Source organism: Pongo pygmaeus, chromosome 5, assembly GCF_028885625.2.
Source record: "Pongo pygmaeus isolate AG05252 chromosome 5, NHGRI_mPonPyg2-v2.0_pri, whole genome shotgun sequence".
NCBI classification, from domain to species: domain Eukaryota; kingdom Metazoa; phylum Chordata; class Mammalia; order Primates; family Hominidae; genus Pongo; species Pongo pygmaeus.
In genome coordinates, this window is record NC_072378.2 from 69,544,783 (window position 1) to 69,570,637 (window position 25,855).

General features: G+C 37.5%; 1 protein-coding gene across 4 annotated transcripts in view; it reads right to left on the reverse strand.

Annotated features, from left to right (window-relative positions):
- Positions 1 to 18: 18 nt before the first annotated feature.
- COL9A1 (collagen type IX alpha 1 chain) overlaps positions 19 to 25,855 on the reverse strand; it is a 207,954-nt gene continuing 182,117 nt past the window's right edge. For 3 of the 4 annotated variants that reach the window (XM_054492376.2, XM_054492375.2, XM_063666312.1), the window contains 7 exons: positions 25,606 to 25,650; positions 24,168 to 24,200; positions 19,716 to 19,862; positions 19,461 to 19,515; positions 17,508 to 17,696; positions 10,934 to 11,011; positions 1,176 to 2,034 (listed from right to left, as the gene is read on the reverse strand). In XM_054492376.2, the coding sequence (XP_054348351.2) occupies positions 1,850 to 2,034; positions 10,934 to 11,011; positions 17,508 to 17,696; positions 19,461 to 19,515; positions 19,716 to 19,862; positions 24,168 to 24,200; positions 25,606 to 25,650 (732 nt within the window). In that variant the 3' untranslated portion in view covers positions 1,176 to 1,849. Of the gene's footprint in view, positions 2,035 to 10,933; positions 11,012 to 17,507; positions 17,697 to 19,460; positions 19,516 to 19,715; positions 19,863 to 24,167; positions 24,201 to 25,605; positions 25,651 to 25,855 lie in introns of all 4 variants that reach the window. The other variant, XM_054492378.2, reaches the window with a different exon arrangement.

Below are 25,855 nucleotides of genomic sequence, written 5' to 3' on the forward strand. Positions count from 1 at the left end.
AGCACTTTGGTGAAAAGATAATTTCTATGCACTTATTTAATTATGTGTCACAGCTCCTGAAAAAGTTTGCCATTTTTTTAAGTATTGTTTTAGGGAGCTATAACAGAGACCTTTATTTTCAAAAGTCATATTTGAAAAAAGGAAAAGAACATTCTTTCAGTCTATGTAAATAGCACTGATCTATATGGCAAAGTTGGAATCTTCTTAAGCAAAATTCATGCTAGAAGCATAAAACTAGATGCTGTAAGCAGTTTTAAAGAAATCCAAATACAGATTACATAATGATTGATTTAACCAAACAACTAGGACTAGAATTTAAAATGTATAAAAGTACACATGAGAAAAAATATATAAAAAATTATATTAGGGCTCACTCTCCTTTGACTTGACAGAATTTAGTTCCATAAACTAACGAAAGATACTATGTTGAGCTATTGTTCTATGCTCCAGCACAGGTTACTCACAGGCTCTGTGATATAAAATGAGTATATTAAGTCTGTTGGATAGTTAAGTAGATGTTAATGAAACAGCAAGCCAATATGATTACATAAATAATAATAAAGTGCTTAAGTGGTCAGGAAATACTTGTTAAGAATACAGTGCTTTAGCTGAGCTGCATTTATAAAATTTACGAGAAATGGTGAAACATAAATCATGTTTACAATAAAGTTCTGAGTAGGAGGGAGCTAACAAGCCCTTGGAATGAAGGCAGTGGTTCTTAACCTAGAAATAAAGCAAGGCTAGACTTAAAAAAGTCCACGAAATCTCTGAAATACTATACAAAAATATAGATGCACATGCAGCTGCACATCTTTCTAGGGAATTAACATTTCAAAAAGGTCCATGAAGCTCTCTCCATACACACTAAAACACACACACACACACACACACACACACACGCATCTGTCACAGGGTAACACCGTCTGTGGAACAGCTTTTTAAATTACTTTATGTAGGAAAAAACACTAATATTATAAACATACACCTATAGAACCAGTAGTTAAGTAATGTTGAATGTATCTAAATAAGCTCAGTAACTTCTTTTCATTGAACATGATTATTTATAAGAAAACATGCAAGAGATTAAGAAACCATATTTATTTCTTCTTTGGTACAACCAGAGATGTTACCTCAAACCTTTAAAATAAATAATCTCATCAATAAAATTTATGAATGCCAGAGTATTAAAATTATTTCTTTGCTTTCACATAGAAGCGCTCAAAATATTAACAGGTTTGGGGTAAAGTACATACAGTTCAACAAAAGTTCAAGCTGAAGAAGGAAACCAATATGTGACGTAAAGAAATCATTTCGGGCGATGTAGCCCTTTCTTATCACTCCAGAGACAGGACATCGATGGGATTTTAAGCACCAATTCCATTGAATGTAGTGGGGTTTCTTCATAACTAGTCTAGTAATCCTCTATATAACTGAAACAATAATCTGAGAACAACATCTAAATGAAAATAACTACTGCAACTGAGGTAAACCAAACAGTTGTTTTTGTTTATTGGCACAGTGGCCCACGATAAGACACATAGATATAGCACACTAAAGCTCAAGATCCTGGGAACAGGAGTATAAATTCATTCAAGGGAGGTGTTTGGTTTGTTTTTTTTTTTTTTTTTTTTTTTAACTGATGACTGCTGTCTTCCCTCCAAGGGAAAGGAAAGAGAACTTACTGAATAGCACCGTTCTTCTAAATGTGATTGTCAAGTAGGACTTCTGTAATCATACTGAAGGTAATACATTGTAATCGTGCTGAAGGTAATCATCTTTGCCCCAGCTTCTCATCCAAGCTCCTCCACCAGGCGTGGTTCATGCAGACAGCCATGCAGCAGTAAGCCTTTCAAGGGTCAGGCCCTTTGCTAAATGCTCGCTGACCAGCCTGCATGGTGCAGGAGGCTGGCTCACAGAAACCGGGAAGCCCAGGAGGTCCCGGGGGTCCAGGCACTCCAGGAATTCCTGCCACCCCTGGGGGGCCTCGCTCACCGTCTCGGCCATTTCTGCCATAGCTGGCAGGGCCTGGGTCACCTGAAACACACAGAAGATTGCACATGTGAACAGGAGAATCCTCATCAATGCAAACTGGCAGAGGGCACGGCTCAGCAGCGCTCAGATAAGGGGTTTAACAAACGCTTTTGGAAACGATGGATGATGACTGATGATGATTGGTGATGAAGATGATGATGACGATAATAAGATCCCTTCCTTGGACTTGGGTTTTCATGGAAATTAAAAGTAGAAAGAGACCTCAGTGTCTCTAACCCCCATTTCCATCAGTAGAGCTGCACCGTGCACCATGGTAGCCTCCAGCCACAGGTGCCTATTGAGCGCTGAAATGTGATGAGGCCAAATGGAGATGAACTAGGTATCAAACACACCTGGATTTTAAAGACTTCATATGAAAAAATGTAAAATAGTTCATTAATAATTTTTGTGTCTATTACATGATGAAATGATCTTTTGCACACAATGGGTTAAGTAAACTATATTATTAAAATTAATGTCACTTGATTATTTTTACCTTTTTCATGTGGCTACTTGATTTAAAATCATACATGCAACTCACATTTGTGGCTCACATTATATTTCTTTTGAATGCAAGTAGCAGCATTCCTTACTTCTAATAGTTGAGCAACATCTGGGCAGGGAGAAGTATAGTTTAGCAGTTAAAAACACAGGTTTTGGAGACAGACAAATAGCTTTACATTCTAGCCCTATCATTTATGAAAAATGTGACATTAGCAAGTCACTAATCTCTCAGTTTCTTCATCTACAAGATGGGATAATGTCTTCTTAATAATTAAATTCAGGCCAGGTGCAGTGGCTCATGCCTGTAATCCCAGCACTTTGGGAAGCCAAGGTGGGCGGATCACCTGAGGTCAGGAGTTTGCGATCAGCCTGGCCAAAATGGTGAAACCTCATTTCTACTAAAAATACAAAAAAATTAGCCAGGTATGGTGGTGTATGCCTGTAGTCCCAGCTACTCAGGAGGCTGAGGCAGGAGAATTACTTGCACCCGGGAGGCAGAGGTTGCAGTGAGCCAAGATCGCGCCACTGCACTCCAGCCTGGGCGACTTTTTTATTATTTTTAAGACTTCTTCTTAAAAATAATAATAATAATAATAAAATTCTACAATTGAAAGCACCTGATAAATAGGGGCTTTTATTACAATTATTAAGATATTATTGATTAACGTCTTTTAGAAGGCTGTGCTATGTGCCCTACAAAATTTCATATTTTTCTCATGAAGGGCTGACCCCAACATGAACTTTGCAATAGCAGGTTCTTTGGGGGACATTTCTTGCTTGTCTTCCTTTTGTCGTGTTTAAGGGTTGTATGTTGCCCTCAATGGGCACACTCTCTGAGGCACAGCACCCCATAACAAAGAGAAATGTCTGCTGAATGTTTACCCCAATGCACCAGCAGCACTTTCACACAATTATTGCCAAAGTGGTGATGAGAAATCAGTGTAAAACAAATTGTGTATGCCAAAATAATATAGGGATCCTCATTCCATCTCAGCCATCTTAACTTGGTCTTTCAGCCAAAAAGCTGCAAGCCAAATCTACATGTTCAACTATGTATTTGCTTATATTTGGTTACTTTCCTTCTTTCTCTGTGGTTTTTCCTTTTCTTTTTCTATTTTAGTTGTCTTTTTACATATCTTCTGTTGGTCTTACTGTAATAATATGGTCTTATTCAGTGGTCTTATTACATATATCTCACATATTTTTAGAAGGAAGGTAGGTTAGAGATCTTGCTTTACATAACATCTCATTCTTCCTCTGGTGCATACACTTAGATCCACACAAAGCAATGTCATAGGGCAATATATTAATAAGTTTTAAGGGAGAATAATTATCTTTGAATTTATCCATCTCAAAGCTATAGACAAGCAGAGATATAAGTAATTTTCCCTAATTTATCCCATATACTTTCATTCAACTATACCTAGTAAGTATGAAGCAGATCATTATGTGTTTTCTTTTAATGATGAGGTCCCTGAGAAAGCTTCTCCCTAACCCACAGCATCTATAGATAGAGCTGTAGCAGAACTATGCCTTTAGCAGCACCTGTTAAGATCCTTAACACCAGATGCAGTTAAAGGTGAAGTTGATTTTTTTAAGATTTAAAAGATGAGCCAGATCTAAATCCGATTTTCATGCACTTTATCACTAGGAATGTTCCCACTTAGACATACCAGGTGTGCCTTAAAATCAAATCAAGTTTAGGAGAAGGAAATGCCCAAAGAAGAGGTAGAAAACCAAATGAGCACAGGGGCTGGGATGGTCATTTGGATCAGGGGTGGGCAAACTTCAGCTCATGAGCTAAATCCAGTTTTTGTAAATAGTTTTATTAGGACACAACCATGGTCATTTGTTTACATATTGTCTGTGGCTGCTTTGGCGTACCAGGGCAGAGTTAAATAGCTGCAATATGGTGCCCACAGCCAAATAATCTGATCCTTCACAAATAAAGTTTGCTGATCCCTGATGTTATAAAGAAATGAACCTGGATTAAGAAATTCCCCCACTGTTTTTACCAGACGAAAACATAAAGTACAAATGCAATGAAATTTGGCCACTAATATTCCACATAAGTGTTGGGGAGACCAAAGGGAGGAGTGAGGCCTGTGGTGAGCTGGAAAGTGGATGCGGGCAGCAGCTCTTCTCCAGCTAACAGCTGCTAGCGGGGAATACAGGCCAGTGTTGCCAGAACTTCTGATAATTTTCAAGAGAAGCCAGGAAGCTGAGTCTTTAAATAAATATCTCCCAGTGTTTAAATGTTAGCAACTAACTCAAGTTTTTTTCAACATTTGTAGAGCCAGCCAAAAACCTTAAGTTTTAAATAATTTATTCTCTAATACACAAACAATATTAAAAAGCAGAAGGATAGCTTTTTAGATTTTCACATTTGGTTCCCCATCAACACACTCCAGGAGAAGTTTTTGTTTTTCTTTTTTACCTTGCTGAGTTTATTCCAAATTGCTGCTTATCCTCTGAAGGAAGAGTTGATGAAGCCATCCTGTCTACCCTTGATTTATTTTATGAAGCGTGCATCTCATCCAATTCTGCCTTTGGCAAATGCAGCAATTTACCCTTTGGAGCTTTCGATGATGTCATCATCATCATCATCATCATCATCGTCATCACCACCAATGCTTAATGAGAATGCTTTCTCTTTTCCATGTGCCATACACTATGCTCATTATTGAGCCCATTTTTAAGTATAAACTGAGAGTTAGGAAGGTCAAATAATTGTCCATAGTCATATAGCTAGAAATGAGGACCCTTAACCACTGCACTAACCTAACTGTATTTTCCTACCTATTGATTTTTTTTAACTCTGTGGAAGGGTGTGGGGGGATGTGGCAGGACGTGTGTGTGTGTGTTGTCATTGTTTTTTTTTTAATTCCTTGGGCCTGAGTTGACCAGGAAGTAGACAAAGGCACAAAAACGAAGAGCAGTATTGATTTTTGCAGAGCTCTAATGATCATAAGAAACTAAGATATTTCTCTGAGGTTTTGCCCTGTAGAAATGCCAGAGGAAAAAAAAAAAAAACAGCCTTAACATAGCAGATTGTCAGGCTCTGGAGAGCCCTGACCCAGGGCCTTTGCTCTCATGGATGTTCTAAACTATATGGGAGCTTCAGTTGGGTGACACTATGTCCACAGTCCATATCACTCAAAAAGTGAAGCTGACTCATAATAACTGTTCACGAAATGGGCATAAATGGTTAGCCCAGCAGCTACATTCATGAATATCTATCAACTGCTTTGTAACTCTTCATAAAGAGAAAGCATGGATCTAAAGTGTTATTCTACTCTGCCTGCCTCATGTGTGTATTACTTACACTAACTGCCTAGTGATTACATGGTTTTCTGAAATGTCAAGGACCTATAAAAATGTTGAATGTTCCCAATACAAAGAAATGATAAATGTTTGAGATGATGGATCTACTAATTACCCTAATCTGGTCATTATGCAATATTTCTACTGAAACATTACTACATATCCCATAAATATGTATAACTATTATATGTCGATTAAAATAAAATATTTAAAAATTATTGCCAAACATTTTATGGTTTTTTTTAAACAAATGAATATCTGTGTCATTCTCTATAAATCCACTAGAGGGTAGTCATGTTACACTGATGGAAGCCAATCCCAGCTGGATCATTCTGGAGGCAGCCCCTCACCTAATACATGCTATGGAGTAAAAGGGACTGTGTATACAGTCAAAACAAAAAAAGTGAATAATTTTCACATTAAATAGGGTATTTCATAATTAATCCACTGGTTATGTAGACTTTTTGTACGTACCAGGAGTTTCTTATATTTCTTCAGCTTAATGTTGTGGTATTTGACAAAGCAGTATATGTTTAAGGAATTGTAAATTGGTTTACGTAAGGCCCAGCAACCAAATAAAACAGCTGCAGCAATGGAAATGGAATAATTAGGTACTGACAAACATAGCCCGGAACTGAATGTGTGCGTGTGTATTTTTCCACTCAATAGTCTCAAGCAAAGCTCACCTTTCTGCAGACTTTGCACAAGAAAACCGAATATTCTTATAACCTAGTATAGTCCAGCACAAAGCCAGCTATAACTTCCATGTCCAAGAGGCAAAAACACCTCAGCTCACAAGTCACTTTCCTGGTGTTCACATTCAAATGATTTGTCATTTAATTTATGTTTTGCCCTAGTGAGTGCACAAAGAGGAAGTCAGGATTCTTTATTATTAATAAATATGTTCCTTTAAAATTCTCAGAGTGACGAGGAACTAGTCCCAATGGGCAAGTTTGGTGGCAGCAGACAGAGAGAGTCTTTGAGACAACCGACCAAGCAATAATACTAGCTGACCTGTGGCACAAAACTGAAGGCGGGGGAAACTAAAGTTCCAGGGATTGCTAATGTGATCCACGTAGCTCTGCAAGAGAGGCAGAGAAAGAGAAGCGAGACACTCAGCAATTATGGGACATGCCCAATTCACATGTCTAGGTTGCAAAGAAAAACTAATCGTATGATTGGACAGCCAGCCAATCATTCTGTCCACTTTGTGAACATAGGCTCAGGAAGCACGGGTATCTGTCTTGTTATTACCTGACAGACTTTTGTCAGGACATGAATTTAAGAGTCTGTATTTTCTCAAATATATTATAAAAAAGGGAGCAACAATAATAACAGTTAAATTTCACTAAATAATGTCAGAGTGTCCGTTTGCCATATGCCAGGCACTGTTCCAAGAGCTTTACATGTATTAACATGTGCATATATGTTCTAAATACAAGATAGGCATAGTGATTCCCATTCACTGAAGAGGAAACTGAAGCACTTCAAGGTAAAAGAATAGTGCATAAGCCCTGGCAGCCTGGCTCCATGTCTCCACTTCTTAAATATTCACCCAGCCTACTCCTGGCTGTGAGAAACAAACTAGATTGTGTATGTGTACTTTTTAAACAACAAAGCACTGTAGCCAAAATGATCATCAATGTAAAGTTTATAATAATAACCTGTGTTCCATAACAAGCAATGAGCATTATGTCCCTACAGGGCATGTAATACTTAACACTGAACAAACAGAGATACAGCATTGGAGAGGGGAGACAGGGAACTAAAACTGTCCAGAAAGAATACAGGAACTCTAACAACATATAGAAAGTGATGATATTAGTTACGTCGTTAAAAATCTGTTAAATGCCTTAGCACAAAGAATGATCCAACTATCTTTTTTTTTATTCAGGAGGATTTGAGCCCCAAATCCAACAATAGGAACAACAAAGAAGGTTGCAGACTATGCTGTTCTGCAGTTTCTTTCTTTTAGGTAAGAAAAGAATTTATTCATCTAGAAGGTTCCAGACAAATTACTGCACAGAATCCTTTTGAAGTTTCATCAGCCCTTAAAGTCCTATTAATATTATGTTTTTGAGAGATCAGAAATCACATTCCTAGTCATATTCAAGCTCTATCAAGAAATAAAAAGCAGTCTAGCCTCAGTGGACAATTAACCAGTGAAAAGATGTACTGCTACCCAGTAATTCGCATTTGTGATTTGGAGTTGAAGTAGACTTTCATGGAGGGAAGGTCTGGGCATCAGGGGCGGTGCTGATTTAGAGAAGAGTAATATATTACTGCTGATCAACAGCAAGAGAAAAAAGCTGCAGGGGCTGAACTGGGGCCCAACTTTGCCCCCAGCTCTCCTTGATCCACCTTAAAAAGCAAAAAGTGGACTTGATATATTAATAATAGTATGAACAACCAACATTTCTTGAGCGCTACTATAGCCAGGAACTGTCTTAAGCAATTTACATGGATTGAGTTTCTTTATTTCTCAGAATTACCCTATCAGAGAGATGTTCTTGTTATCACTGTTTTATAAATGGGAAAACTGAGGTGCAGAGAAATTAAGTAACATGCCCAATGTCATAAAGTTAGCTAGTGGCATAATCAAAATGTGAACCTGGGATGTCTGAATTGTAGATGCCACTCTTCAAACAGCCCACTTTCGGGTACTAGCTTTCAGGGAGGAATGACCCAAAAAGCTCATGTCAGGAACTTGACTGACTTGAGCATATGCACGGTGTCAACAAGAGAATGTGAGCCGACCTCGAAACCCAAACCCTCAGCTGGTGCTTTCACCTGCGCACTACACGAGGACACCGCGCCAAAGCGCAGAGAACGACCCACCAGCAGACCCCTCTTCTCTGGCATCTGTGCTTTTGAAAGTCAGCCTATATTCCTGAAAAATAATCTGGAACTCAGATTTGTCACTAAATAATGTCAGATATCGTCTCAATTAAAAGGTAACAAAAGTCCAAAAAAGGAAGGCTACCGAGGTTGAGACATAGTAACCAGAACAAGGAAAGCAAGAAAGAAGAGTCAGCTGGGAGGTGAGAAGGAGATAATCAGAGCTGACGGGGAGACCTAAGTGAGAGGAGGAGGGCGACGATCTTGGAGGTGATCCCAGGAAAGGAGGGGCAAGGACTGGCCAAAGGAAGAAAGGAAAAGGAAAACAGAAAGGACAGGTATTAGGAGTCCCCTGGATAAGGGGGTGCACAAAATGTTTCAACAATTCAGATTTAAGATTAAATCCAAGATCAGCTAAAATTAATAATTTTGTTTGTAAGCAATCCCAGGGAGGCCTGCAAATGATGATCTTGTCCTACCTCACAATTCGCTTACACGTGGATGGTCTGATGTTCTAAAAAGTCAGGGAAGCCCCTCTGACTGACTGTGTGCCCCGTTTGCGCCCCCCATCAACTTGGCTCCTGAAAATGGTTTACTGCAGGTGGGAGATAATGTGCTCCTGACAGTCTGGGACACAGCACACATGGAGCTGATCTTCTCGATCTTCTCATCTTTACATTTAAAACGTGGCTTACCAACAGATTGTTTTCAAAGTGAGAATCCCTAGAAACCATAATACATTTTCAATAAAGGAAAATGTTGCCAATAGTGCAAGTCATTGGTTCAAGAACTGTTAAGTGATTTGTCAATAAAATGAGAGAAGAAGGAGTTATTAGGCTTTCTCATAAATATATAGATAATTAAGTAAATTGTGATGATGATATGTTATCAGCCTCAAAACTTCCTATTCCTACCACTGGTGACAGAGACAAGCACCTTTAGTAAATTCTATTTCCTTTTCCTCTCCTCTAAACACCCATCAATGAATCCAAGCTTTACCATATATTAAAATCTTCTCTAAATCCCATTTAAGCCAGATTTTCCTTTCATTACTAATCATAAATCTCCCATTTCCAATTATAAAAATTTATCAATATGTGAAAACATTTTGATGAGCCCATGAATCAGCTTTAGAAAGGCAGTGTTTGAGTTATCTCCAAACATTCATGTTTTTTAAAAAAAAATTTTAATGAGAACACAATCCCCAGAAGCAATGAAATGGATAATTGGAAAGCAATGATGTTTTTGGCTACACTTATAGCTGTGATTAAATACATCAGCCTCTGGCAAAATTAGAAAATTGTAATTTCTTTTCCTAAACTTTCCTAAGCCAAGTTTTCCCAAACCATTGTGGAAGCAAGTATCGTCTCAACTCTCCTCAGCAACAGACCCCTAGGGCTTTGGGAGCCTTCCTAAGCCACTGCCTCGCCACAATAAGAGAGCGTTTGCTGGAAAGTTGCGCGTCATTCATGCCCTTACACTGAACTGGCTTTTGGCCCCGCTATGTTGCCTCTGTGCTTGGGCTTGTAAGTCATTTCCCAAGGGATAAGTGTGTTCCAGCCTGGACTCTGGTGACAGGGTAGCCAGTGTATAAAGAGAACAGAAGACCCAGTGAGAGAATCTGGGCCCTTCACACAAGGGCTACCCTGTCACCTCAGTTGACGCAGCTGTGATGTGTGGCTTGTGTGTGTCTCTTAGTGGTTATGAGCAGGAATGTTCAGTTTTGTATTTTCTTTCTTTCTTTCTTTCTTTTTTGGATGTGGGGTTTTGGAGGGTCTGGTTGTTTGAAAGGGGAGCTTTAAAAATAAAATTTCAGTTACTCCTTGTGCAAGAGATTAAAAACTGGTTAATCTTCCTACTGCTCTGGCATTTTAGATTAAAAAAAAAAAACAGGAAACTATCACCTGCTTTAGAAATAGATAGGATCCAATTTATTCCGAATTTTATAACAAGTGCATTGTGCCTGGACCTTGACACTGTTTTTCTTGAAGCATCTATTTAAGGAAATTAGTATTTCAAGTCCTGATACCTATTTTCTGACAAAGAATACAGATATGATTTACAGATCATTTAATTCTTTACTAAAGCTGGTCTTGAAAAATCTATGCTAGCCATTCTGAATAATTAATATGCTTAAGTGATCAAATAACAATTATTTTAAAATTTTATTCAATTCAGGCTGTGTACTTGCTACCAATTTCGCTACCTCCTCCTCTCAGCTATACAACACACTTACCTGGGAGACCTATAGCTCCAGGCAAACCTTTGGGACCTCTTCCTGGAGGGCCACGCTCCCCCTTTTCTCCCAGGTCACCTGCATTACATTAAAGAAATGTTATTTTTCTACATATCTATAAAAATAAACTTCCGTATCTTTAAACTTTCAGCAAATCTAAAATTCAGAAACCAAAAGGTCATGAAATTGCCATAAACTAGATTGTAGTGAGTACAATCAAGTTCATCCTATTAATAGATCTAAGGGGGGAAAATCAAATTGTTATATTCATAGATACTGGAATGACATTTGACAAAATTGAACATGCATTCTTGATAAAACATTCAATAAAATAAGAACCAATGGCCACTTCCTAAACACAAAAAAATATATCTATCTCAACCCAAAACCTAGCATTATGCTTAATGGGAAACACAAGAATTAGTTCCACTGCAATCAGAACAACATAAAGATGCCTGCTTTATCACTATTATATAACTTTTGGTTTGAGTAGTTAAAACTATCTCTATTTTCAGGAGATATGAATACATATCTTAAAACTCTAGAAAGTTAACTCAAAAACTATTACAAACAGTAGCATTCAGTCAACTAGCAGGGTACAAAATTAATATATGGAAATTATAATTTTATATATATTAACACAACCAGTAATAAGACATAGTAAAAAAGATACCATTTATAATGACAATTAAAATATTAAATAACAAGGAATAAAACTAATCAGAAATAGGCAAGTCCAACATGACAAAAAGTTTAACATTTCTAAAGGACACCAGAAGACTTGAAAATCATTCTTAAATAGAAATGACATCATCATAAAATATTGCCAGTTCTCCCCAAGCTGGATTTTCATCATGATCTTAATAAAAATACAAAACTCATTTTTTATCAGAAAAGAAGATCCTGAAGTTTGTATAGAAAAACACGTAAGCCAGAGTAAGCCACAAAAAGTCCATAAAGAAAAGCAACATGAAGGGAATTAATTTGACCAGATATTAAATCAACTAAAATGTGTGGTGTTGCTCCCTGAATACACAGACTGTGAAACAGAATAGACAGCCCAAAAAGTAGGCCCAAATACATAAAGGATTTGGGTTCATAATGAAGGTGGTGTCTTAAAGTGGGAAAAAGTTGAACAATTCAGTAAAGTTAGATCTGTACTTCACACCCTATTCCAGGATAAAATACAAATGGATCAAGTATTTTAGTGTAAGTTAAGAATCAAAAGAAAACAAGGGAGAATTATGACCTCAGATTGGCCTTTTTATTAAGATTCAAAATATGAAGAGTTCCTAAAATCAATACAAAAAGGCCAACAACACAACAGCAAAAAAATGACCAAAATACATGAGCAGGCAGGTCACTAAAAGGAAGTAAAAATGGCTTTTAAATATATGAAAAATTCCCTGACTTCACTCTCATAACAAAATAAATGCAAATTGTTAAAAAAAAAAAAAAGGATGCTATTTTAACTTATAAGATCGGCAAAAATTCCAAAGTTCAATTAAACATATACTAGCAAATCTGTGGAAAATGCACTATTATGAATTGCTGATAAGAGTATAAATTTGTACAATCCCATTGGAGGCTAATTTGACAATAGCTATCAAAATTTTTACCCAGCAGTTCTACCTCCAGGAATTTATCATAGAAATAGAGATGGAGTGTATGCTGCTATTTTATACAAAAATGAAATACGTACAATGTTGTTCATTGCAGCCTTGCTATAATAGCAGAAGGCTGGAAATAATCAATGTCCATTAAAAGGCTGAAGACATTACAGAACTTCCACAGAACAGAACACTATGCAGCTGTGAAGAATAGCCAGGAAGCTCTTTGGAATGGTCTCCATGGCATACTGCTCAGTGAAAAAGGCAAGTTCCAGAACACTTGCTAAAGGACAATATGATTCATTTTTAAAAGGTGTAGAAAAAATACATATTCATGTATCCTTATATAGAATTGCTTGTAAGGATATGTAAGAAAAGAATCGTATTGATTACCTAGTGGGAAGGAGAAAGGAAATTAGGCAGATGGGAGACAAGGATGGGAGAGAAACTTCACTAAATATCTTTTTTATACATTGTTAATTTTTGGAACTGTATAAATTTAGTATTATGAAATATAAATCAATCTTAAAAACATAAACAAAGTGTGCTGTCACAGTGTCTACATTTCACTACTGACTCATTGTTTATAGGGAATATACTTTGGATTGCGACCAACCATGTGGATTTGCAAGACATTTACAAGACAGTCGATTGAAATTGGGGATTTAGTGGCCACAGAACAAAGTTGCATTAGTTATCCCAGCCCCTGAAGATACCAAACCCAGCAACTTGACCTCATTAACAAAAGGCATTAATGCCTTAGTTAACTGGTCCTAAATGATGTCTGCTGCTCTTTGTTGAAGGCATTATCCCATTATTCCGGTAGGACAGTAGTATATCATTATTCTACTATGCTGTTAGAAAATGCAATGGCATCTTGCAATAAATTCTATACATACCATTTTTTTTCCAAACATTTGTTTCAGCCTCATTCAATATTAAGTCATATTTGTTATAGTTTTAAAAACAAAGTCATGTACACAACAAAAATAGAAAAAAATCTGTATAACCATCTGCACTCAGATAGTCAAAGATCTCTAATTCTGAAGTGAATATTTAGTCACTATACTTTGATTTTAGTTGTGAATGTCTTCATGTGAATGTTTTTATGATAAACTACATTTCATCACATTTCAAAACAATTTAAATTTATATAAATACTATGACGGATTGAACTCAGGTTGAACTCATATTTACATAAGCTAGTTTTTTTAACACTCGTCATCAATATGGCCTTACTATATTAGGAAGATATGACAATTAACATCTTATAAACTAATGGCATAAGCATTCTTGTTAACTTGGTAATTTAAGTGTCATATCACTATAATTCTGGAGGCTGGCAATGAGAACAGACTCTCTAAATGTGCCACATTTCTGAAGATATGAGATGAAATAAATTAAAGTGTGGCTTTTACACTGATAGTAAAAGCTAAACTTGTTTGTACATTCTAGCATGAAGCCACACCAACTGTTAATGTGGCTTCAAGGAATAAGACCAGTGTCTTTGTTGTGATACTGTCTTTTGGTTATCAGTCAGAGAAAAACAAGTTGTAAGATGAGCTCCAAAACAGAGCCTATTCTGCAAACTGCTACTCCACAGCAAACCATGCATACAGGTTGGTTCTATCGACAAGGTTAATCTGTTACTTCAAACCCTGGTCATGTCTTATTTTGAGATGTACAAAAACCAGCTCAGGAAACTAAAGGTCCAGCTTTGTTAGCCTCCTCAGTCAAAAAATATGCATAAAGAGCTTGTAAAATAAGCTTTAGGTAAGGTATAAAGAAAAAAACACAGCTTCAGCAGAAAGACAGCTCATTATGAACGAGTGGAAATTCTCATTGCTCTATAGTTGCTATTTATTTCATTTATTCATGAGCTATAATTGATGCTCTATCTCCATGTAAACAGATTATCACTGAGAAAGGTGTTAGTCATAATTATGACATATGTGTTTTCTCAAACCTTCATTTACATATTGCAGTGTCTGATTCATACTAAAATATCTAAAAATATACAGCTTTACTCAAAGGGACTTAAAATTAATCCAAACTGTGAATATTTAAAACTAATATTTATGACACAAAAGACCAATGTAATACCAAGCAAAGTGAACATAAAGCCAGTTAGATATCTCTCAGGTTTTGAGCCTGGGCCCTAACATTTTGTATAATATTGTGTAAAGCATGCCAGTGAAAAACAGAAAAATTATAGATATAACCTAAGCTTTGACTATGATTTGAAGCATATTTCTACTAGCTCCTATTGAAAATATTCTACTGTGTTCTTCAGAGTATTTTCTAGGAGAAAAACAGTGACTAAGACATAGGCTGAACTGTTCAAGCATTCATAATAAAACTTGTTTGTTATTTATATAGCAGTTTCTCTGGAAAAAGGCTCTCAAAGTGACTATATGGTAGAGAAAGATTCATACCATCCCTTCTTTACCAGGGATGGGGAAAAAAGCCAACAAGCAATATTGAAATATATCTCTCCTCTAATTGACTAAAAATTTAAGTTTCAAAATGGTGGAATGTTTATTCTCAGGGAATTTTCAGCTGTAACCCCTTGGATATTACAAAGCTATATGTTTTCTAATAAATACTCCTGTTAATGTATGTGGTGGGACAAGAAGAATCAAATCCAGCTACCTAAAATCATACATTTCCAAAAGTATGACAGTGTTAATTGATTTTAAAAATTTAATTACCCCTCCGTACCTCCACCCCAAATTCTCAGAAGTTAAACTGAGAGAAGATACTGCTTTAAAGGAATCTGATAACGAGAAAGGGATGGAGGAGGGTAGGGAGAAAAAAAGTCCTTTGGAAAAGAGAAAAGAATTGTATCACTTCATGTTATAGATTACGTCATGAATACTAAAGAAAAATTAAGAGGAAATACTTCATATGATCAAGCTATACTTGACAAATGAACTTAGTGCTAGAGACATTTTCCAGGTTCCAAATATAGAAATTTACTTTTGTTTCTTTCAAACTGAGGTTCATCTGCTAGAGCCAACCCAACCCAACCTAGCCACAATTCACTGTTGCTAAAGCTTCCCCAAACAATTCACCATTGTTTCCAGTGGTTCTCAACCCTGGCTGCACATTAAAATCACCTGGAGAATATTTTAAAATCCCAATGCCCAAGCCAATAAAATCAGAATCTCTGAGAATGGGATTCAGATATCAGTGGTTTTAAGCTCCTCAGGCAATTCCAGTGTGCAGGCAAGGCTGACAAAGGCAGCTTTAGACTGTCTTAGCTTAGCAAGTGACATTGGCATTTTCATTTCTTAAAGAAGAGTTCTGTTACTAGCTCAAAAAAGTTAAGCTCTGCCCCAAGAAGACTTCCTGTTAACCAAAGAAAATAAGGCTGTGATGTCTATAGGCCCTATAAGGCATTCCCTTTCAGTAGGAAAATGGGCGATTGCTCCACACCAGGTGCAGCAGAACCACCAGGAGGGCCTGTTAAACTAGAAAGCTAGACCTCGACCCCAGAGTTTCTGATTCGGTGGACCCAGTGTGGACCAGAGAATTTGCATTCCTAACAAGGTCCCTGGTGACTCCGCTGCTCCGGGGACTGCTTTCTCAGAACCACTACCCTAAAGTGAACTCAGGAAAGGCCAAGTCGTCATGATCCACCCACTTTTGCACAACAGATCCAATGAAGTCAACAATCTACCTAAGGCTGTAGAGATTCTTAGAAATTATTTACAGAGTGAATTGAGACTAACCATAGAGAGAGCACCTAAGGCATGAGCTCCTGAACTAGTAAAGCAGGACAAAGATGAATAGGTATGTGACTCTTTCAAAGAAAATGTTCTGTTCTCTTTAAGAAAAACTCTACCCTCAGTCTGCACTCTATTTGATTTTGTCTAGCCTCCCAAAGCTTTGAATTCATGCCAGCCTTACAAGAGGTCTCAGTTAGACCCCATTTTTTTAACATGAAGCTCTGAACATGCCAAAAAAAAGTAATTAAATAAATTGTTCCAGCTGAAGGTCTAGTTAGCCAACTGCATCAGCAATTCATTTATAGATCCAAAAAGGCAGCTTGCTTGCCATCTGACCATTCATACCATAATATTTATCCCTAATTGGAGCACCACAGTACTTAAAAAAAAAAAAAACCCTCTCTTGTTTCTGATGCCACGTCTTTCTGAAGTTCCCCAGAAAGCTGTCAGTCACTCATCATGACATAGAAACTACTCACTTTATTTAGTCCTCTCTGTAAATTATCCAGGGCACATACACCCCAAGCTGATATACTTACTCCCCTCAACTAGCAAACTCCAAATGAGGCAGCCAGTTCTTCCACCAGTCCTGCTGAGTACCTAACACACTCATAGCCCCATTTTTCTGCAAAATCCTGGATGCAAGGGCTTAGCTTGCTTTAAATAAAAATGGAAGAAACAAGCTATCTTACATACTAAAGAAGGAATTAGATTGTACTTCAGAGCTGAAAAAAAATCCATCAAAACTAAATATTCAATGTCATGTTTTAAAAGACGGAGGCAGCTCCAATGCATACTTTTCTTACATCCTGTTAACAAATTTTATTAGTTTAAGTAACAAATACAAACATCCTAAGGATGGTTGCCATTTTAGAGGAGCTCAACAATGACTTTAGGGTCTCAAAAAAAAAAAATAGCTGAATGATCATTTACCAGATCCCATAATCTTTGTTTTGAACCATGATTGAGGTAGAGTATAATAGAAAAAGATCAGTACTAAAAGACACGGGACTTTAATTCTAGTATTTGGTCTACTGTTGTGGTATAGCAGGGTCAAGAGAATATTATATAACAGTTTTTGAATCTTCACCATCACTATTGTAAAAGAGAATAATACATCTTATCTCACTGGATATTCAGAAATTGGTAAAACATAAATTCCTCGAGCTTGATACAAATTATACATCTGAAAAAGGTTGTGTTCTTTGGTTCCACATGGGCAAGATGACCTACCTTTAGGTCCTCTCAAACCAAGAGCACCAGGGGGCCCCTTAATGCCCGGAAGGCCCCGAATTCCCATCTGGCCTGGGAAACCATTCTCTCCAGGAGGGCCAGGGGGACCAGGAGGACCAGGCCTTCCAGGAAGCCCAGTGGCACCCGAGTCTGGACGCTTAAGACTAGCAGCCATCTCAGCAAAATGCTCTAAAAGAGAATAAACAAAACAACCCAGAAGTGTCAGAAACATAAAAGTTATTCTAATGAAAAGAGAGGTATTCCAAATGGCTTTTTTTCTAAATGTGTCACCAGATCTTCAAAATTGGTGGTAAGAAATGAATAAAGTTGGATAATTTCTCTGTGGGCTTTCTGCCAGAAAGCTTCGCTAGTGCTGTTTGATGCAGCTCTCCGTGGACATATTTGGTCCTGTTGTTATGAGACAGAGTTAGGGCATGGGGAGGGAGGTAGCAGGGGGTGGGATTTACAAAAATCTTAAACTACAGGCTTTGGGGTGAATGACGTTCTGGAAGGATGTCACCTGAATCCCTGCTGGGTATCTGAAAACCCAGGATGGGAATAAAAATGAGTTTCTTAACATAGGTGGAAGCAGATGTCCAGAGAGTTTTTAAAAGCCAAGAACATTGTCCAGAATTAATATTCAGACACCATTTGAGACTTCGCCTCACATTCTTAGTCTGAAGATATTATATAAACTGAAATATCCCCAGGAGTCACACACAGCTTCTTATAAACCCTCCTTCTCAGAAGTTTTTTCCACGCTTGAAATAGACAGCAAACATTAAAAATAACTTGTTTCTTGGGAATGGTCAGAGTTAGTCTCAAAAATTAATAACTGTGTGGGCTTTTTCAGGAACCATTAAATAGATTCAGAATCACCCACTAAAGCCACGGCCTACAACAAAATCTCCCCATGAAAACATTCTAAGGGAAATATTCTCATGTAATATTTTTTAAACTTAGAGGGTAAAGGAGAATATGAAATGGAAACAAATTTCTACCCAACATTTTTAAATTGTTTAAATGTGAGTATTCTAAATTTGCTTATATAAGTAAGAGTTTGCATGGAATAATAATTTTTTAGATATGTAATGTTTAAAACTAAAATAGACTTTCAGGACAAAATGTCTGCAATGAAGAGACCTATACTGCTTTTCAAATATAGAAGTGAATGTTTCATTCCCATTTGGTTCTGGAAAACTTCTCAAGTCTCCTAGACAAACTAGACTGTCTAGTGAGCATACAAAAGAGTATCTCTTCATGACAAAGTTAGCTACACCAGAATACTATAACTAACTGTAGGCTTCAGTGTTACAGAACTCCTCAGCTATAGGGTGCTTTTGCACATCTTCATTTTCTGTGTGTTTTTATAACTAGACCAATTCTGAAACAAATAACAATTGCCATAGCTACAGATAAATTTTGATAAGGGTTAACAAGTATGAAAATGTGTCATAACTTTGGTAAATGCTGGTTATTGATTGTTTTTACATATGTGTACATGAATGGAGATAATGTCCTTATGCTTCTTATGGGCATGGAGTCTTTACTTCTCACAAAATGTAGAGAAAGCCTAGGTCAGTGCTAGGTACACACTAAGTGGCAGGGTCTTAAGGAGGGGAGAGACAACTAAGAATTTGTGTTCCAAAGGAAAAAAGTGTGTGTGTGTGTGTGTGTGCACTTTGTTACAAATTAGCCCCCATGGCAAAAAAAAAAAAAAAAAAAAAAAGGCAGGATAACCAGAAAAGTAATATTTTACATTGAGGCTACGGGCTATATACTATTGTGGATGCCAATAGTTGGATAAAACAGAATTGGCATTAATATTACCCTAAATATCCTATCTTTAAGGCATACAAAAAGTCACTCTTGTTTACCCTTGCATATCTACAAGAATAAAATCTTAAGAAACAAGAGTTGATGGAAAAAGTCAAACCATTGTGATTTATTTACCTTGTATGACTCTCATGCAAACCTGCTTAATGTGCTGATCTGTCGGTGCTCTACCCTGGGACAGAAAATAAAAAAAGGTAGTTTATGCATGAAACCATAAAGAGAACATTGTTAAGTTGTAAACTGACAGACTCTGCAAGGAGCCAGGTGGCTGGATTTACAAGAGAACTTGTTGAGAAGCTGATGCCTAGAACAGCCCTGCTGCTGTGGGATGGAGTCTTCAAAGGGAAACCACAGAAGCTGCCCACCACTCACCGGAGGGCCCTGGACACCAGGCAGGCCGGTGGCACCCTGTTCTCCCTGCACGCCCCGGGGTCCAGGTGGTCCTCTTGGTCCTTCCACTCCAGGAAGCCCCCGACTTCCCTCAGGCCCTCTCAAGCCAGGTTCCCCAGGATTACCTGCCTGGAATACAATTGCACACTATCAAACCAGGGCTAAGCACAAAGAATGTGCCTGCTTCATACTTATATAAACACTTACACGAAATTTGGGGTTTCCTGCACTCTGCATCCTAACAGGTGTTCTTTCAGAGGTTACAAAACCTTCACTGCAAGGTGAAGACACATAATGCTACACAACTTACCCATCTTTTAGAAATCTAGTTCAAGTTAACTTTCAATATATCTTTCTTTTGGCTGGGTGCGGTGGCTTGCACCTATAATCCCAGCACTTGTGGGAGGCCCACGCAGGTGGATCATGAGGTCAGGAGTTTGAGACCAGGCTGGTCAATATGGTGAAACCCTGTCTGTACTAAAAATACAAAAATTAGCCGGACATGGTGGTGCGTGCCTGTTGTCCCACCTACTTGGGAAGCTGAGGCAGGAGAATCGCTTGAACCCAGGAGGTGGAGGTTGCAGTAAGCGGAGATCATGCCACTGCACTCCAGCCTGGGCCACAGAGTAAGACTCCGTCTCAAAAAATAATAATAATAATAATAATAATAATAATAATAATCTTTCTTTCAGGTATAGTTATTCTTGCAAAATGTTTATTGGAATATTACATTTTTTTAAAACTACATTCTTCATACTTTAAGCCACTCTCTAAGAGGAACTTAGTTTTCAATAAGCTTGTTAACATTTTCTGGCTACACAAAAGCCCCTGCATTCCTACAAAATACGTTACTTTGCATATCACAAATGCAGCAAGCATCAAATAGATATTTCCAAGAACATAAGTTATTTAGCCCTTACAACTTTTTTTTTTTTAGAGAATGTGAAGATGCCAGGTATATCCAGGAATTACTAAACTAAATCAATGCATTTAAAATACCACATTTAAAATGCTGCATTTAAAATACTTGACCAGACCGGGTGTGGTGGCTCACGCCTGTAATCCCAGCACTTTGGGAGGCCCAGGAGGGCGGATCACGAGGTCAGGAGATCAAGACCATCCTGGCTAACATGGTGAAACCCCTTCTCTATTAAAAATACCCAAAATTAGCTGGCGTAGTGGTGGATGCCTATAGTCCCAGCTACTCAGGAGGCTGAGTCAGGAGAAAGCCATGAACCCAGGAGGCGGAGTTTGCAGCGAGCCGAGATCATGCCACTGCACTCCAGCCTGGGTGACAGAGTGAGACGCCATCTCAAAAAAAAAAAAAAAGTACTTGACCAAAGAAAGTTACAACTTATCTAAGTATCAAGAAAGTTAAAAAATCTAAATATTAAAGAAGTTAAAAGTAAACCATGTGTTTCCTGAGCATAAAACCAAATACAAGTTAGATTTTTTTTTAGCTGAAAGCAGACCACTAAAAGCATTTAAAAGAATCATCTAAGATAAATGTTTTAAAAAGAGACCCAATTAATTCACTTTTTGTTAAACTAAAAATTTGTTAAATTCCTCTGGTAGAATTTGTGGCAGAATAGCTCCAATGTACTGCTGCTGTTCAGAATAAGAATGAGAAGATAAAAGAACACGAGGCAGCAAGGGAATGCTAGTGTTCAAGATATGAATGTTTATAAAGCAATTTAATCCTGCTTCTTTTTCATATGCATCATTTATCTAGAAAAAGCTGGCTCTTTCAAACAAATACTTAAAACTGAAGAAGGCGATGAAGCAATGCTTTTACTAGATACATCCAAATAAAGCTCAGCAAATGTGCTTTTCCAATTTCTCTTTATGCAAAAGAAATTGATATTCATCTAAGTCAACTTGCCAAAATTGCTTCCATGAAGAAATTACAGTTTAAAGACTTCCTGAAAGACTGTCAGCAGGACAAGGAAAAGGTATCCTACATAAAAGGCTGCAACATTGTCAGGTGCCTAGGGTGCAAAACTGTAACAACTTCTTTTTTTTTGAGATGGAGTTTTGCTCTTGTTGCCCAGGCTAGAGTGCAATGGCATGATCTTGGCTCACCACAACCTCCACCTCCCAGGTTCAAGTGATTCTCCTGCCTCAGCCTCCAGAGTAGCTAGGATTACAGGCGTGCGCCATCACACCTGGCTAATTTTTTGTATTTTTAGTAAAGATGAGGTTTCTCCATGTTGGTCAGGCTGGTCTCAAGCTCCTGACCTTGGATAATCTGCCCACCTCGGCCTCCCAAAGTGCTGGGATTACAGGCGTGAGCCACCGCGCCTGGTGGCTTCTAAAAGAACCCAGAAGAGAAGACAAAATGAACTCAGAAATATACTGAAGAACTGACGGAAAACAAAGGAGACCACGACAGAGTGTATAAGCCTGCTGATAATGACTGAAATACTGCTACAATAAGAGCTGGGAACTTGCTAACGAAGAGATTAAGGGCCAATATGGCCAGGACCCTGGGTCTTCGGGAAAAAATTCCTCAATTGAGGAGTGGTATACTGAAACAGAAATCAGGTTACAGACATCGCCTACTTCACAACTTTGTCTATGCTGAAATCAATGAAGAAAGTGTAAGTCTTTGTGTTAGTAACAATTTCCCCTGATTCTGGGACAGTGGACTTCAATTTCACTCATATTACCTGGGCAGTGTCAGGTAAGACACAGGTGGGGAAGGAGATGAATCAAGGGCTAATTCCTAATATTATATGCAAATTTGAATGCAATTAACTTATTCTTGTCACTGCATGGTTCATTAACTTTTCTTTTGTTACAGCTTGAATTCTTTCTATTGAACATTACTATTTCTAGATAGTGAAGTAGGATTTCTATTACCAAACTCAATCAAGGTTTACTCTAAATTTTTCTCAATCCTCAACCATTTCTGTTAAAAATTCTTAGGCATAAAAATGTTACTTGAAACTTGAGACATGGTGTTTAGAGGCAGGTAAGTTAATACAATGTAATAATATTCATCTCTGCGGTTTGCAAAGAGCCCAAGGCTAGGCATTGTAACCAAGTCTGACTGGGTCCTCCTGGAGAAAGTGAAGCAGAGGATAGAGCTAAATGCTTAAGTAGGAGGTAGCTATTCCAAGGAAAGAGGAAGAGGAGACCAGAACAAGGTGTTAAACGGCATGTAAAAGAAACTGCAAATGGATGAAGTTCTAGGTATGTAGGAGATGAGGTTCGTGGAGCAAAGAACACTTCATCAAAGGCTTTGTTTACCTCGCTAAGAATCTGATTTTATTCTTAAAGGGTTTTAAACAGAGGAGGGATACACAGTCAGTTTTATCTTTTTAAAAAATCTAGATGACATTGGCTGCCATGAGGATAATATGTTGGACAGGGACAGAGAAGGGCTGAGGAGATTCCAGAAACAGGAAGGACTTGGAAACTTATGGAAGCTGGCAGTAGTGGCATTTGAGATTGAGGTCTGAGCTTCGTCTTTTCTCCTCAACCTTTCTTAAATTCCTAATTGTTTTAGATGTGAATTCCTTTCCAATTAGCAAGTCATCTCAGGTTTCCTACTAAGTGATTCTATAATTCTGAATACATCTAATCTCTAAGGACACCAGTTTAGTTTCTATAAAAATGACAAAAATGAATAAGATCACTTTCTACTTCTAATAATTCGCTACTATATTTTCTTATGCATTATTCCTCTATCTTACTTCCCCAACTAGAACACATCAGAGATTAAGACAATTACTGAAATATTTTTCAATGGTATAACTGCCAATGAAATTTATACTGTTGACAACAAAAAACACAAGTCAGTTCTTTAAAAATGACCCATTTGGAGAGGACATTAGAGTATTACCATGAGACACTCATTGAGTCATTTACAATATGAAAAAAAAAAAAAAAACTTCCTTTCCAGTGGTTAGTTCAAAAGGTAAATCCATTTACACAGTGGTGAGGTATTTTTCTATTGGATTAATCCATTACCTAACGTACAAATTTAGACATTTATTTCCATGAAAGTAAGTCCTTTAAGAGTTGAATTTTGGCTGGGTGTGGTGTCTCACACCTGTAATCCCAGCATTTTGGGAGGCTGAGGTGGGCAGATCACCTGAGGTAAGGAATTCGAGACCAGTCTGACCAACATGGTGAAACCTCATCTCTACTAAAAATATAAAAATTAGCCGGGCATGTTGGTGCATGCCTGTAATCCCAGCTACTTGGGAGGCTAAGGCAGGAGAATCGCTTGAACCCAGGAGGCAGAGGTTGCACTGAGCCAAGATTGCGCCACTGCATTCATGCCTGGGTGACAGAGCGAGACTCTGTCTCAAAAAAAAAAAAAAAGAATTGAATGTTACGTAATGATTTCATAAAGCAGAGCATTACATATTCTACACTTTATTAATATTTTTAATTTTTTATACCATTACTGTTCACCATACTTACAGATCCCTTTGGGCCAGGTAATCCTATATCTCCCTAAATCAATGAAAGAAATTTGTGTTAGAACAATGTTTTCACATTTGATAATTTCCTGAAAACACTTTAAAAGTTATTGTGCTACTAAAATACAGAAAACTATGAACAGATTAACTCTGGCACTGCAAACAAATATTAGACTCCAATTTTGGATTCTAATCTCAGTTCTACTTAACTCTGTGACTCTCTGTAAGCTATGTAGCCTCCCAGCCTTTGGCTAATTTATCTGTTAAATAAAAGGGTTGAATCAGAGCTTTCCAGGGTTTCATCCAGATCTCAAATGCTAGGTGTCAAGAATTAAAAATGTGGAAGGCAAAAGATATTAAAATAGCATTGTCTTATAAAACACAAGAGACATTTAGACCTGATGACTTCATTTTTGTAATTCAAACAATATTTAAAAGTCATCCCCAAAAGTCTACTAAACCAAATGTGCCTGTTTTTACGCTTTTAAAAAAAACCTTGAAAATTTCCTGCCACTAATGCTAGATATAAATTCAGCTCATGTTGGCATATCAGCTTACCTCCACTACAAAACAATGATTTAAAACATCACGTTACCCTACAAAATGAACAATTTTAACAGAAAGTGAAACTGGAATAATCCTCTTATGAATTTACTTAATAGTTGGCAAGCTTTGACTAATTTAGATGTTATATTTATATTATCTCTAAATCCTGAAAATATGAATAAAACAACATTACTAGGATTTTTTTCCTGCCCTACAAGCTCTCTAAAACTGTTTTCTGAAAAATCTATTACACTACCCCAAAGGACCAAAGTATAAGTTTCCACATTAGGTCACATTAGTTTGTGTCAAAACCATAATGATGAGCCTGCAAACCAAGCAGCTCCAGCAGTGGAGAGAACTTGTTCTCATTTGTATTCCTTTCCTGGAGATTAGGCAACAGCCTCCTCTGGAGATGGAGGTCACTTCTTTGGAGGGTTTTAGACTAAAGAGATTACCCTTGGTCAGATTTGTGAGTCACAGCTTTCTAACTATAATCAAACTTGAATATTGTTTTCATGATAGAGCACTATTATTCATAGACTTTCTATAGTCATGTAAGAATCACCTTGAATGTCTAGACATAAAGCCACAGAGGATTCACCATCTGTAAGAGAACACTTTTAGTCTCTAAAAGTTTAAAGCCAGATCTGTCAATTTGGCAATGTTTCCTCTCTGCTTTACTGGATCTTGGCTGCAATCTTGGGAGACTTTTGTTAGCTGATAGGAGAAACATCATAACCTTTAAAGAAGGCAGTGAGGATAACAGTGTCCAGAAAATAAGAATATATATATATATTACATACCTATTTTGAACTGTTAGAAGTATATATATACTTCTAACACAGTTCAAAATTGGTAAATCTTCATCATTAACCAGAAAAAAAAAATCTTACAAGTTCCCCCCTTTCTCCTGCTTCACCTTCTTCACCAGAGGCACCCTAAACATTAAGATAAAAGGTTACATTTTAAAATTCTTAGTTCCATTGCCCAATTGTCCCATTGCCCAATTGTCAACATTGATAAGCATTCATAAGTGCCCACAGTGTTCCCAGAATCATGCAGAAATACAAAATGCTCTCAGCGGCTTTCCAATCTAGCTGTCAGTGGCTAGTCCCAATCAGAAAATAGCGTAGAGGAAAGCCA